General features: G+C 37.9%; 1 protein-coding gene across 4 annotated transcripts in view; it reads right to left on the bottom strand.

Annotated features, from left to right (window-relative positions):
- Positions 1-14,901, bottom strand: part of LOC126485168 (unconventional myosin-Ie-like) — a 416,688-nt gene that overhangs the window by 83,593 nt on the left and 318,194 nt on the right. For all 4 annotated transcript variants that reach the window (XM_050108845.1, XM_050108848.1, XM_050108844.1 and 1 more), the window contains exons 15-20: positions 9,914-10,058; positions 3,897-4,017; positions 3,625-3,788; positions 3,360-3,515; positions 3,107-3,246; positions 1,790-1,941 (exon numbers count right to left, since the gene is read on the bottom strand). In XM_050108845.1, coding sequence (XP_049964802.1) covers positions 1,790-1,941; positions 3,107-3,246; positions 3,360-3,515; positions 3,625-3,788; positions 3,897-4,017; positions 9,914-10,058 — 878 coding nt within the window. The remainder of the gene's footprint in view (positions 1-1,789; positions 1,942-3,106; positions 3,247-3,359; positions 3,516-3,624; positions 3,789-3,896; positions 4,018-9,913; positions 10,059-14,901) is intronic.

Raw genomic sequence — 14,901 nt, 5'->3', positions numbered from 1 at the left:
ACATCAACAAAAGCAAAACGAGGATAACGGAATGTAGTCGAATTAAGTCGGGTGATACTGAGGGAATTAGATTAGGAAATGAGACACTTAAAGTAGTAAAGGAGTTTTACTATTTGGGGAGCATAATAACTGATGATGGTCGAAGTACAGAGGATATAAAATGTAGACTGGCAATGGCAAGGAAAGTGCTTCTGAAGAAGAAAAATTTGTTAACATAGAGTATAGATTTATGTGTCAGGAAGTCGTTTCTGAAAGTATTTGTATGGAATGTAGCCATGTATGGAAGTGAAACGTGGATGATAAATACTTTTGACAAAAAGAGAATAGAAGCTTTCGAAATGTGGTGCTACAGAAGAATGCTGAAGATTAGATGGGTTGATCGCATAACTAATGAGGAGGTATTGAACAGAATTGGGGAGAAGAGGAGCTTGTGGCACGACTTGACTAGAAGAAGGGATCAGTTGGTAGGACATGTTCTGAGACATTGAGGGATCACCAATTTAGTATTGGAGGGCAGCTGGAGGGTAAAAATTGTAGAGGGAGACCAAGAGATGAATACACTAAGCAGATTCAGAAGGATGTAGGTTGCAGTAGGTACTGGGAGATGAAGAAACTTGCACAGGATAGAGAAGCATGGAGGGCTGCATCAAACCAGTCTCAGGACTGAAGACCACAACAACAACAAAGTGTTGTTTTCATGTCAATCTTTCACATAAAACCTTTATTCATATCGAAAATTAATTTTTGCATTGTAATTATAAGTGCTTTGCTAATTTTTCTAGTTTATAGTTAAATAAAATTGTTACAAAACTGTACATGGCAGGAAAAAAAAACTGAAATCAGCATTGATTAAATGCCCAAGAAATCAAATGACTGCATTAAGTATTGTAAAAAAAATGTGTGAAAACAGTAGTGACTAGTACGATATGTACCCTGCATAACCACATGTTTTATTTTCAGTGTGGGATTATGGGTTCTTCAATGAAAAATATTTTAGATTATGTTCAGCAGTGGAAATGTGTATCATACAGACCTCATTTAAATATCAGTAATTGGTCTGTACCTTACCGGACTGTGAAGATCGATGTTGTAGCAAAACTTGAAGTCAAACAAACACAAATTAAAGTAGTCAAGTGTGAAGCAAATTACAGATACATATTTAAATGAAAAAAATAGCTGTAAAGTAGCGTGGAATGTCATCAAAAGTGAAATAAAACTACACACAATGATGATACTGTTCTCACAGATTCTAATGGAGCTTGGCAATTCTGAAATGGAGGACTATTTTGTAATTAATAACTTTGTCTTAAAGAGCATAGCTAATGAAACTCAACATTAGTTACTAATTTCCAAAATAAGAACACAAAGAAAGACAACTGGAGAGAGACAAAACACTTGGGGCGGGCACGTATCACTAAGGAAGGATAGGTACAAAAAAGACGTTAAGTCCAAAAAGAGTTACAAAGAGGCTTATGCAAGAAAAATCCATTGAGAATCATGACATAATAAAGCAAAAACGCCATCAAAAAATCTCCCACTAAAAATTAGATAAACAGAAACAAAGCATCCAACATTATTTAAACATACACAGAGTCTCCTTGAACACTGAATAACATCCCGTATAAAGTTAACAGTGACTTACCATTATTTATAAAACAACTGTAAGGACACATTTGACACAAGTTAATTATATTAACAGCAACATAACACATTCTGTTTAGCAATAGGGAAATAATTTAAACTACCAGGCTCCACATTCAACCGAATATATGTGATAAAACATACTTACTTGTGTTACTTGGTAAACCATGACCTATGAGCACTGTAAGTGTCTTTCCTGAAGGTTTTAGTACTGCCATGTCACCTACAGCTGCTGACACAAATTTCACCTGTCGAACACCGCCTCCACCCCATCCTTCCTTCTTCACTTTAAATTCGAGGCTGCAACAGCATAGAGTAACAAATTCTTTATATAATATCAGTTGTTGAACATTAAGTCAAAAGATATGAACTGCTAAATATTTATTAGTGAATTATCAGACACCAACAAGAAACATCTTCGTAATTCTTGGAAAAATATTCCTTCATCACCATGGAAGCATGCACAGCAGAAAAATGCTGAAATGTAGTACAGATATGAGTTGACAAATTTACCTTAATGACAGCACAGAAGGTACATATATGGGGAGAAAAAGAGCACCCAGTAAAATACTTATACATCCCGTATGAAAGCTGTTTACAATCTCATATACCAAACCAAATGTAAGTGAATTTTTTGCACCTGTGATTTCAGTTTTGTCCTTTTTCTTAAAGTAGTAGTTTCTATACATGCAAAAAAATAATACAAGAGAATGCTGAAAAGTAATGCCTCCAAATTTGATGTGTGAAAACTCTTATAGCTTTTTACATAAAACAAATTCTACTAATATTCTGCATTTCTATTCTTCATATCTTCATATTTATTTTTCAATATAGACACCCTGGTGCCAAACACATTTCTCCCAATGAGAGACCAGTTTTTTGATACCTTCACTGTAGAATGTTTGACCTTGTTGGCAGATATTGAAGTCCTCTAAGGTATGCTTTAAGTTCCGGAAACAGATGAAAATCAGATGAGGCCACATGATAGAGGATGATTTATGACAGTGAACCCAAGACACTGAATTGTGCAGATGTCTCAGTGCCCCTGTGTGGTCTGGCTTTGTGATGCTGAAGGATAAAGTGCTCAATGTGTGGAGAACCCTTTCAGTGGTTAGAAACTCAATTACAGCATGCTGTTTCTCATGCTCTGACATAGTTATGTTACACACCATGATGTTACATGCTACATTTTAGAAACTTCTGGCAGCAGAGGATTTCAACTTGCATCAGCAAAGCAGCAGGAAAGTCAAAAGAGTAATATGAATGACAAGTAATACCTCAACTGATGAGAACAGGACAAAAAATTCAGAGGTGTTACTTCTCAATATGTCCTTGTACATGGTAACTTCCCTCTTCCTAATGAAACACTGGATGTTCAAAATGTTCCATATATTTCATAAATATCTTATAAATTTCAATATTTTTCTACATTCTGAAAATAATAATTAAAATGCCAGTTACTTACAGATTTGAAAATTTTATGTGCAAGTTTCGTGCTAAATGGGCTTGAAACTTTTTGTTCAAAGTAGTTAAAAATTCAGTTTTGAACACCATTTCCAAGAAGCTGTCATACTCCTCTTTCATATGAATGATTATAAAATCATCCTGCCAAAGTAAAAAAAAAACAGATATTTCAAAAGGTATATTTAGTAGTTAAAAAATGACTGTACAACTGAAATAGTACAGAAATGGAAATAAACTACATTGAAATACATTACCTGAAAAGTACTAAGTGAAACATGACTTATATTTTCCAAGTTGAGCTTCCGTTTGATAATTTCAACATATTTTCCTTTGTTTGGACCCTTTTTCACTTGCTCTCTTCCAATAAGAAATAATGAATGTGACGTCAGGACCAGATCACGGCGTACGGGCTACATTAAAAAAAAAAAGACATAAATAAGCGAATAACACACCATAAGCCAATGTTGCATGAGTTACTGAGAATGAAGAAAATATATTAGTTAGCTTATAAAGACAGACCTTAAACCTCCTGTCATATTTCTTAACCACTTCAGCGAATGCAGCTTTTTCTCTGCGACCAACAAGATTCTGTAGAGAAGGTCGTAGGTCCAATCCAATATAATCACCCACAAAATTCCTATTCAGTGAATAACGTCTCCTTTCCTTCTTTCCAAAAACTAATTCTAAAAATAAAATAATGTCAGTTAGATGTGCAGACTATTCGGTTTTATTAGAAATTGTGTGCTACAGTAATGAAAAGATGTAGTTTCACTATCATTCAGCTTACTGACCTGCAGCTTCATTTTTCTGTTTCTCATTCTGTCTACGGGCAAAATATTTCTTAAATGCCTTCTGGATAACCCTTGCATACTGATTGTACCTTCTCTCTCTAAGTTCTTCCAGCATAAATAACTACAAAAAAAGAAAGATCAACAACTTAAAATCGCTTTAAACATTCAGTAATTATTACTTACTAGAACTAACATCAGTAAAGTATAACAAATATCTGCAAATGAAACTATTTTTATTTTATTTTTATTACCATCTATACCAAATGGATACCTCCAACCTTGAGTTCTAAATATAGTCCCCCCCTCTCCTCTGATATACATAAATTTCCTCCTAATATTCCCTTAATATTTGTTATTATATCAGCTTTGTTTCTTCAGCATACATTATGCAGTCACATTTGATTTTGTTGTTTATAGATATATTTAGGAACACAGTATTATTTCAAAAAATAAAAATGAGAATATATGCAAAAAAACTGATAAAAGGTCAGATATAAAGATGGAGATACATGTACAAAGGACGATCAAGACAACTAGGAATATTATAAAGAGACAATGTTAAAATAGCCTTATTTGCATGAAAAAATATTCTGTGAGACAGTCAAGAGAAATGTCATGTGGGGGTGAAGGGGGGAGGGGGGGGGGGGGGGAGATGGAGGAGGTCTCAATTGTGGAACCACTGTAAGCTATAGCAGACCAGTATCAAAAATTTAGATATGTCCAATCTAAAGCTGAACTGAAAAAGAGTGAAATTTATCTGTTCAATGACACTATAATGCTACAATAAATCAGCATCAGTGTATTGTAAAAACTTGTGGTGCCTTCGGACAAGTAACAGCTGAAAATGGAATGTTTTCCAGGTATCTTTACGAGGAAGATCATTTGTTACTAACAGTGAGGAAGTAACACACTGACCAAATTGTAAGAGCATTATTTTCAGAGCAGCAACTGTGAAAACCAAACTGTATTCTGCTGCAACATCAGTTTCGACATAAGAAAGCAGTAACCCACAGTAATGCCCATTTTTCACAATACTTTTTTTTCAGACAGCTGGAGGAAGTCAGAAAATTCAATAATAATGGTAATAAGCTGTATATTAATGATTATTAGCCAGCGGTACATCAAGTAACAGGCCATAGCCACAGCCATAGCCATAGCCATAGCCATAGCATACAAATGTATTTGAGTGTGTACGCAGAAGTGAGCACCTTAACCAATTACAAGTTGAATTCCAGAAGACCATATGGGCAGAGACAAGTTTTAACGATTCACAACACCGCATAAATATACATATTTAAACCATGATACAGGTTCAATAACAAAAGATTAATCGCCCCTAGAGAAATCTTTAGATGCATCATTTAATACCATGTAATTCCGCCCTTGAACTTGATACCTGCCTGGATCCAGTTAGGAAGTGACTCCACAAGGTTGCGCAGGTACATTGCGTAGAGGTTAAGCCACTCACTGAGGCTTTGGTCATGCAGTTCCACCAAATTGTGGGGATGCTGACATCGGCATTTTATCTGCTGTTCCAACCTGTCCCACAGATTTTCTATAGGTTCAAGTCAGGTGATGCAGGCCAACTGAGATGTAATATGGTGGGGGAGCATTCAGAAAACCAGCCTGATGAACTTTGTTGCTGTGATCTTCATGTGCCTGTGTGAGCATCTGCCTTTTGTGAGGTGACCAACTCGAAATGCAAATTGCATCCAGTTCCTGTCGCAATGTTCTCTTATAAGACATTGGGGCATAACTTCATTCACTGCCTGCAGTAATTCCTGTCAGGTTTGGAAGCAATTTTAATTCAAAAGCCGCAGGGAAAATGTCTCTGGTTTCTCTCAGTCAGGGTCTTTTTCCGACCACAATTAGGTCAGTATTTGTTTTGAAGTTGTGTGTGGCTATTCTTTCTTCTACTGAAAAGTTGGTGTTCTGAGGAAGGGACCTGGGGAAGGACCATCAGGTGGTTAGCTGCGAGAGGGGGAGGATCACAATTGGGTGGTGGTATGAACTGGAAGAGACAGGGTTCAAGTGTTGATATTAGGGTGGTTTGGTTGGAGCGACTGGAGGCAAAGAAGGGCTTCCATTGCAGGGAGCAGGAGAACGAGGGTAGGTCTTTGACTCGTCCAACATGATTAAATTTAGGTGTAAGGCTAAATGTGAGGCCTTTGGATAGGACTGAAACTTCTGTGGAGCCAAGGGTTTTGGTGGAAAGGTTAACAACAGTGTTGGATCTGATTTGGTGGAGAGTTGGTAGGGAGTTTTGAGGGATGTGTTAAGCTGAAAAGGTCAGCTAGCCAGGGTTTATTTGTTATGAGGGGTGGATGAGGAGGAACACTGTGGGTATGATAGAGGTTGGGTAGTGGTGCCCCAAGGCAGCATCAGTTTGGATAACACACAGAGATGGTGTCAGGAATGCTCCTCCAGGTGCTGGAGAGCAAGGGATTCAATTTCAGAGACATCATGTATGGGGTATGGAGTGCAGAGTAATAGTACCTTGCAGAGGGGACGGAGGTGGTTCTGGGATGCCTGTGACATTGGAGAGGTGTTTCTGCAATACCAGGTTAATGAGGGCCATGGATTTGCAGAATCTGGAAATGTGTAGGTCAGTGAAAAAGGAGGTGTGGAATTCAGAGAAAGGAATCTTTACGGATAGGCCTTTTGGGGGTGGGGGGGTGGGGGGTGGGGTGGGGGGGGGGGGGGGGAGAGAGATTCCATGGTATAAGCAGCATTTGAATAACAGGATGTGGGACTAGGGTTTAGCCAGAGAGAGGGATGCTTTTCTTAACTGGTGCAAAAAGATGAAGCAAGAGTGCACTCTGGCAGGAATGGTGTAAAGTAAATGGTAATGATGCAGAAATGGGCAAAACAGTTGATGTTTGTGAGAGGAGCTGGATAAGTGAAAATATGCGTAAAAATGTGTAAAAAATTCGCAAGGCATGCAAAAATATGCACAGATATGCAAAAATATGCACAGATATGCAAAAATATGCACAGATATGCAAAAATATGCAAACCACATAAAAATACACACAAATATGTTAAAAATGTACAGAAACATTGGAGAACAGGGAGGTATGGGGGAGTGTGTGAGTGTGAGTGTGAGTGTGTGTGTGTGTGTGTGTGTGTGTGTGTGTGTGTGTGTGTGTTGCAATAAGCGACGAGAGATGGAGTGGGGTGGGTGGGTTAGGTACGGAAAAGAAAACATTAAAGTATCTCAGGATGAGAGATGAAGTGGGATCAATAGAAATAAATATAATTATAATTATCGGAGGAAAGAATTTGGGGCATCAGACGCAGCATCAACAATCCGCACGGTCACGAACTCTGTGTTGTGTGCAGACGATCTTTGATATGGTGTGGCTCAGACATAGATGCGGTGTGAAATGTGGTGAATAAACACAAGAAATAAGAGAAAGAACGGACACTGAGAAGAGTCATCCTGCAGAGAAGAGTAACAAAGGAAAACACCACAAGCTTGTAGGATGGAAAAAAGTCATTCAGCAAAATCAAACAGTGGGAACTCCAGGTAGGAATATCAAAAATGTAGCAAAAGAAAGATTGCTCTTACTGCAACAGCATCTCGGGACGGAAGGCCACTATCACGTGGGATGCAAGCAACAATCTGAAAAGAGCAGGGAAAGGGAAGGGATAGTTGCTTATGCAGGAAGAGAGATGAACGCTTTCTGGTGGAGTGTGCTGGGATTAGAATGCTAACAGGTGCAGCATCAGGAGGTTATGGGGTAGGGAGGTCGGGAAAAAAGGCGCACAAAGGAGAGGAATGGGGGAAGACAGGAGGACGTATTGGCAGAGGGTGGCAAATAAACAGGGTGGGAGATCAGAATGGGGAGAAGACGATATGACGGGGAGGGGGGAGGGGCTTTAGGTGGATTTGGGGGGGGGGGGGGGGGGGCAGTATGTTACCATGGGTTGAGGTCGGTATACTTATTGCAGCAGAGAATGTGTTGTATGAAATATTTCCTATCTGCACTGGCCTTTTCAGATTAAAGAGAGAGAGAGAGAGAGAGAGAGAGAGAGAGACAGATACTGCAATAAGTGAGAAACAAAATCCTAGGGCCAACTGAGAACCAAACTGTTAACATTTTGTTTTGCAATATGGCCCTTACTCTCTCAGCAATCAAAACAAACAACTGTCACCTAATCACATTTATTATTGAGAAAATAAATAGTTTCTCACTGCAGAATGAAATTTCCACTCTGCTGCGGAGTGGGAGCCAATATGAAATTTCCTGGCAGATTAAAACTGTGTGCTGGATCGAGACTAGAACTTGGGACCTTTGTCTTTCACAGGCCAGTGCTCTGCCATCTGAGCTACCCAAGCAAAACTCATGACCCGTCCTGACAGCTTTAATTCCACCAGTACCTCATCTCTTACCTCGGTTTTGTAGTGTGTGTAGCCAGGATTTTCCAATTGTGCATGGTGGAAGGGACGACTGCCACAAACATATGGGTAACAAAATTCATTCAGATACAGTTAAGCTGAGGGACACAAACAAGAATTTAACAATTTTTACTAAATCTCAGAAGATGAAAGTTTGGTGACAAATGCACAGTTGTTATTTACGACATTCTTTGTTGGGCACAAATTGCCTTAACATATAGTGACCATGCAGGAAGTTTGTTCAAGAAAGTGTTTCCCAATTCAAAAATAGCCTCCATGTACAACTGTGTGAGAACCAAAATGGAAGCACTAGTTAAAAATGTGGCTTCTACAATTGAGGGAAAGGTAACAAAGTTAATGAAGCCCCAGCCCTTTTGTACTGGCAACAGACGACAGTAGTTGTGTCACTTTACAATGGTGAAACTATAAAGATTTTACTCAATCGGAGAATCCAATGACAGTACATGCAAAGCCACCGAGGACACAGATGAATAGCGCAACTGCAGGGACAGTTGGAAATGTGGGTCTCACGGAAAGCATGCAAGGGATAAGTCCCTGCAGTCACGCTATCCATGTGTGTCCTGTTCCACTTGCAGTACAATACAATAACCTGCTCCTGAATTGGAATTCTCCTTCAAGGCTTCTGTGATTTTCAGCAGTGCTGGATCTTCCCTCTGTTCAGTAGCAATGTCACATATGGCAGTGATGATTGAGATTTCATCCAAGCTGCTGTGTTCTGCTGTTAGTGTCCCTGTGTTGAAGTTGCTTTTGTATACCACTATGACATTGTACTCCTGAAGTCTCAGTGCACATCTTGCCAGTTGATCAGGTGGACCCTTCAAGCTAGCCAACCAGCACAGAGAGTGTTATCTGCCACAATGGTGAATAATTTGCAAAATAAATATGGCTGGAACTTGTTGAAGGCCCAAATAACTGCAAAACAATTTTTCTCAGGTGTAGAGTAGTTCATCTCAGAATTGGAGAACACTCTGGAGGCATAAGCATTCACCTTTCCAGCACCTTACTGAATTTGTATTAGAATTGTACCTATCCCATAACCTCTAACATCAGTGTGAAGTTGTGCCATGGCATTCAGTGATAGCGCTGGAGAAGAAGTTACTGCCTTAGTCCCTCCTTAGGGCCTCTTTGTTGCACCTTATTCCAGGGAAATGTGATGTCTCCCTGCAGTAGTTCTTGTAAGGGACATGCCTTGGTATAGAACTCCTTTACAAATTTCCAGCAGTACTAGAAAGTGAAGAACTGGTGGACTGCTCATGAAGATACAGATAATGGAGAGGACAGGCAAGATTACAGTTTAAATGTTTGAGATGAAGATTAAAAGTAGCATCCAAGTAGGTGATGAGAGATTCAAAACCAAAATAGATTGTGTATATTTCAGCAATAACAATTATTTAAGGTGCATAAGAGTGCATATGTAATTTATAACAGTCAAGGTCATTGTTTTTTGAGCACACTCATGACACTGTCTGTAAAGTGAATTATTTATGAATCATAACCTCAAGTGCCCACTAGCCTGGTTTACCATTATTATTAAATAATACAAAAATCAGTTCTAGTTTATAGGTTCAAAACAGTTCATGGTATCATCACTTACTGATTCAGGAGCTTTGATGAAAACTTTACTAATACCCAGCTGATACTGGTTTCTTTCCATGTTGACACTCTTCATGATTACCTCAACACCCTGTTTCTCATCACCTTTCCAATGTGGCCATGTTTCTTTGGTCAATATTGCATACCTAAAAGCAGAAAATTTCACAGATTTGAAGGAGATAAACAAAACGAGCATGTATGCATGAACTAACTATAGACATTACGATTCCTTGTTGATATTTGCGATGCCACATCCTTAAGGGGTAGTGATACCCAACATGAAATCAAGGACTACGTATATTTAAGCAGGAGAAGTAATTGAAATCAATTATTAATTACAAAAAAATAATCTGTTACTAAGAAACAAAAATTGTATATTAAACTTATGTATTTTCTGGAAGTGACAGAGATCACAATAATGTAATAATGTTCTTCAGATACAGCAGTGTTTTTCCACCTGATTTTTCTTATTAAATAATTAATAAAAGTTACAGATGATCACCAAGATGGTGATTTCTATTAATCTTTGTACATAGACCCTGTCTTCATATGTAGGGATACGTCTGCAAGATGAAACTGGCAGTAAAAAGGTTGCCAATGCCTGGCAGCCTAACATCCGATACTGGTTCTTAGGTTGTTCGTAAAATTAGTGCAACTCTGGATAGTTGACTGTTTTTCTTTGAGCTAGATGTTTTAAATAGGGACTAGGAGGAATAGCTTTGTTCACATTTTAGCTAAACTTCAGAGGAAAAACATATGATTTGGCAATCAGTACAATGCTGCTACACCACACAAACCAAAAATTTGGTACCACATTGAAATAATTTTACCAGAGTGATGAAGTCTCTGAAGCATTGTGAAGGCTATTGTTATAATGAACTATCATTTCAATTGTATTGTTACTTGTTGGATCACATTAACACATTGGCTAATTCAACAATGGTGGCACACTGTATGACTGTCACTGACCCATCATGTCATCCTTACTGCCATTCATTCATTTAATCTAAATCTGCATCTACATGATTTCTCTGCAATTCACAATTAAATACCTGGCAGAAGTATTATCAAACCAACTTCAAGCTATTTCTCTATTGTTCCACTCTCTAATGGAACGTGGGAAAAAACAAACACTTAAAATCTTTCTGTGCAGGCTCTGGTTTTTCTTATTTTATTATGGTGATTATTCCTCCCTGTGTAGGTGTGCTCCAACAAAATATTTTCACACTCTGAGAAGAAAGTTGGTAATTGACATTTCATGAGAAGGTCCTGTCACAATGAAAAACGCATTTGTTTTAATGACTGCCGCTCCAATTTACGTATTATATCAGTGGCACTCTCTCACCTATTTCACAATAATACAAAACAAGCTGCCCTTCTTTGGACTTTTTCAATGTCCTCTGTGGATCCTATCTGATGTGGATCCCACACTGCACAGCAATACTCCAGAAAAGGACATACTAGTGTAGTGTAGGAAGTCTCTTTAGTAGACCTGTTGCATTTCCTCAATATTCTTCGGTAAATAAAAGGTCTGTTCAAAAAAAATTCCAGAACATTCATAATTTTACACCAATGGTGTGTAGGAGCGAAATGTGGTTGGCATCCCTGCACATGACTCTGTTTAATGTGTAACTGCCAGAAGTTTCATTGTCGTATGTCTGTTAGTTACTATTCAGTGCTGTATGCAAATAGAACATTGTGTCACATTTTGCAAATTATAAGATGGCAGATTTAGAGGAGCAATGCAGCTGCATTAAATTTGCATGAAACTCAAGAAAAACTTTACACAGACACATCAAATAATGCAGGAAGCCTGTAGTAATGAGTGCTTAAGCCGTACACAGTGTTATGAATGGTTCACATAGTTTAAAAATAGCCGGACAGAAGTTAAATATAACTCTCATTCAGAACGCTCTTCAATGTCTGCCAACAATGCTCATTTCAGTTAAACTGAGCATGCCAACCGGAGACTCACTGTCCAAGAGATTTCAGAATAATGTAACATTTCAGTTGGATCACGGCATGAAATCCTGACACAGCATCTTGGAATGCATCATGTTGGCACCAAGTTCGTCCCACGGCTCATGAGTCAAGAACAAAAAGCCCTTCACCTCACAATCTGTGAATATCTTTTGGATTTCACAATGGAGAATGAGATGTTCCTTAAAAGAATCTTAACTGGTGATGAGATGTGGGTCTATGGTTACGATATTGAGACCAAGGTTTAATCTTCACAACCAATCTGGAAAGATTCTCCAAGCCCAAAAAAAGCTCGTCATGTCAGGTCAAATGCCAAAGCTAAGCTGACAGTTTTCTTTGACTTTGAAGAATTAATTAATCATGAATTTGTGCCACAGGGACAAGCTGTTAATTGATGGTACTATCAGGATGTGCTGCAACTCCTGCATGAAAATGTGAGAAGGAAACGACCTGAAATGTGGCGAGACTATCTATGGCTCTTGCATCACGATAACACAGCCACACATTCATCCCTGTTGGTGCAAGACTACTGTGCAAAATATGAAATCACTGTCCTGCCTCATCCTCCATACTCTCCAGACCTAAGACCTAGGAAAGAGAAGAGAAAACTGTCTGGGTTGATTGCAGAAAACTTAAGGGGAGACACTGTCACAAGTGGTAAAATACCAGTGGTCACAGGTGTCAGAGGGATGCCTTTTTTAGGGTAGGGAAGGGGGAAAGAAAAGAGAGATTGACAGACACACTCAGTTTGAGAAAACAGATGAACAGGAGTCAGATTTTAGCATACAGCTTCCATTTAAACAATGTTCAACAGAAAGTAATCAGAAACTGCCAGTTCATCTTCGCCAAAGCAGTTATAATCCCATTAGTATGCAGTATCAGTTATCTTTATTACACCATAACATTCCGGGATTCAGAAATAAAGTTGATGAACTACTCATTTGTACTGAAGAAATGAATTCATCTAACCAAATTGACATAATCTGCCTCTCTGAACATCAAGTGACCACTGGTATAGATATGTTAGACATTTCAGGATTTAAGCTAGCTTCCTACTTCTGCAAAGTAGATATGGATGGAGGAGGAGTTGCCACATTCATTAAAAACTGCCATAAATTCAAGAACACTGACATTAATAAATTCCGTGTAGAGTAGCATCTAGAAGTATTTGCAACAGAAGTAGAGTTCCATAACAGATCCTATATAATAGGAACTATTTACCGAGCACCTGCAGGAAATTATAATCTATTCATAAACCATCTAGAAGCTCTTTTGCGTTATTTAACAGGAAGTAACAAAGAAATTTTGATTGATGGTGACTTTAATACAGATTTTCTAATCCAATCTTCCAGTAAACATTTACTGTAGTTAGTAATGTTGTCTTTCAACTTAACTCACACTGTAAACTTTCCAACTAGGATCACTAAATCCTCAAGGACAGCTATTGATAACATTTTTATAGACAAATCAAAGGAACAAAATCATATCATAAAACTTGTAATAAATGGACTATCAGATCATGACATGCAGCTCCTTGTTTTAGATGTAAATTCTAAGCAGATTATCAAAACTGCTAAATCTGAGTACAGGAGAGTAGTCAGTCAACCAAAAATTGAGTGTTTTAGAAAACTGCTCAAAGATATGAACTGGAAAGATGTTTATAGTGCTCATGACATGAATGCAAATTATAACACAATCATGAACAATGTCAGTGCCATGTTTGAAAACTGTTTTCCTCTAAAAGTTACTCAAATTAAACGGAAGTCTATAATAAAACCATGGATTACACAAAGAATAAAGATTTCCTGTAAGACAAAAAGGAAAATGTATCTGTCGACCAAGAATAGCTCCAATGCTGATGATTTAGCTAAATACAAGGAATACTGTAAAATATTATAAAAGTAAATCAGACATCTAAACAAATGCACTACGATAAGAAGATAGCAATGTCAGGGAACAAAATAACAACAATATGGGATATAGTGAAAGAAGAGACTGGTAGAACCAGAAAGGAACAGGAGCAAATAGCATCAAGGGTAGATGACACATTAGTAACCGATGGGCATAGTGTGGCAAATTTATTTAACAAGTACTTTACATCTGTTACTGATAGAATGGGATTGTTAGGATCAGTAAATAATGCCCTTGAATGTCTGAAACTAGCCTTTACAAATAGCTTCAGGTACATGAATATGTCGCTCACTTCACCAAAAGAAATAACTTCCATAATAAAATCTTTAAAAACAAAGCATTCTAGTGGTTACGAAGAAATATCAACAAAGTTAATTAAGGCATGTTCTTGTGAGTTTAGTACAAGTCTAAGTTACTTGTGTAACCAGTCAATTATAACTGGGACATTTCCTGACTGACTAAAATATGCGGATGTTAAGACTCTATTCAAGAAAGGGGATAAAGAGACACCATCAAACTACAGACCGATTTCACTTTTGCCAGCATTCTCAAAAATTTTAGAAAAAGTAATGTACAGGCAGCTTCTCAAACATCTGGCCATAAATAACATATTATCAAGAACACAGTTTGGATTTCTGAATGGTTCTGATATTGAGAAGGCTATTTACACCTACAGTGAAAATTTACTTAATTCATTAAATAACAAATTACAAGCAGCAGGTATTTTCTGTGATTTGTCAAAGGCATTTGATTGCGTGAACCACAACATCCTTTTGAATAAATTAGAATTCTATGGTGTCACGGGCAGTGCTGCTGCAAAATAGTTCAAGTCATACCTCACTAACAGGAAACAAAGGGTGTCAGTGCAAGAGACTAGTGAATTAAGTCGTCAGTCATCATCAGAATGGGAAGAAATTACATGTTGTGTCCCACAAGGATCCATCTTAGGGCCATTGCTTTTACTTGTGTACATTAATGATCTCGCATCAGTTACACTGCCAGAAAAAGAGTTCATTTTGTTTGCAGATGACACAAGTATTGCAATAAATAGTATGTCGAGTGTAGTTCTAGAAAGATCTGCTAATGATATTTTCATGG

The sequence above is a fragment of the Schistocerca serialis genome, chromosome 6 (genome assembly GCF_023864345.2).
Source record: "Schistocerca serialis cubense isolate TAMUIC-IGC-003099 chromosome 6, iqSchSeri2.2, whole genome shotgun sequence".
NCBI lineage: Eukaryota > Metazoa > Arthropoda > Insecta > Orthoptera > Acrididae > Schistocerca > Schistocerca serialis.
The sequence above is the reverse complement of the archived record's forward strand: the minus strand, read 5'-3'. Positions and strand labels throughout refer to the sequence as shown.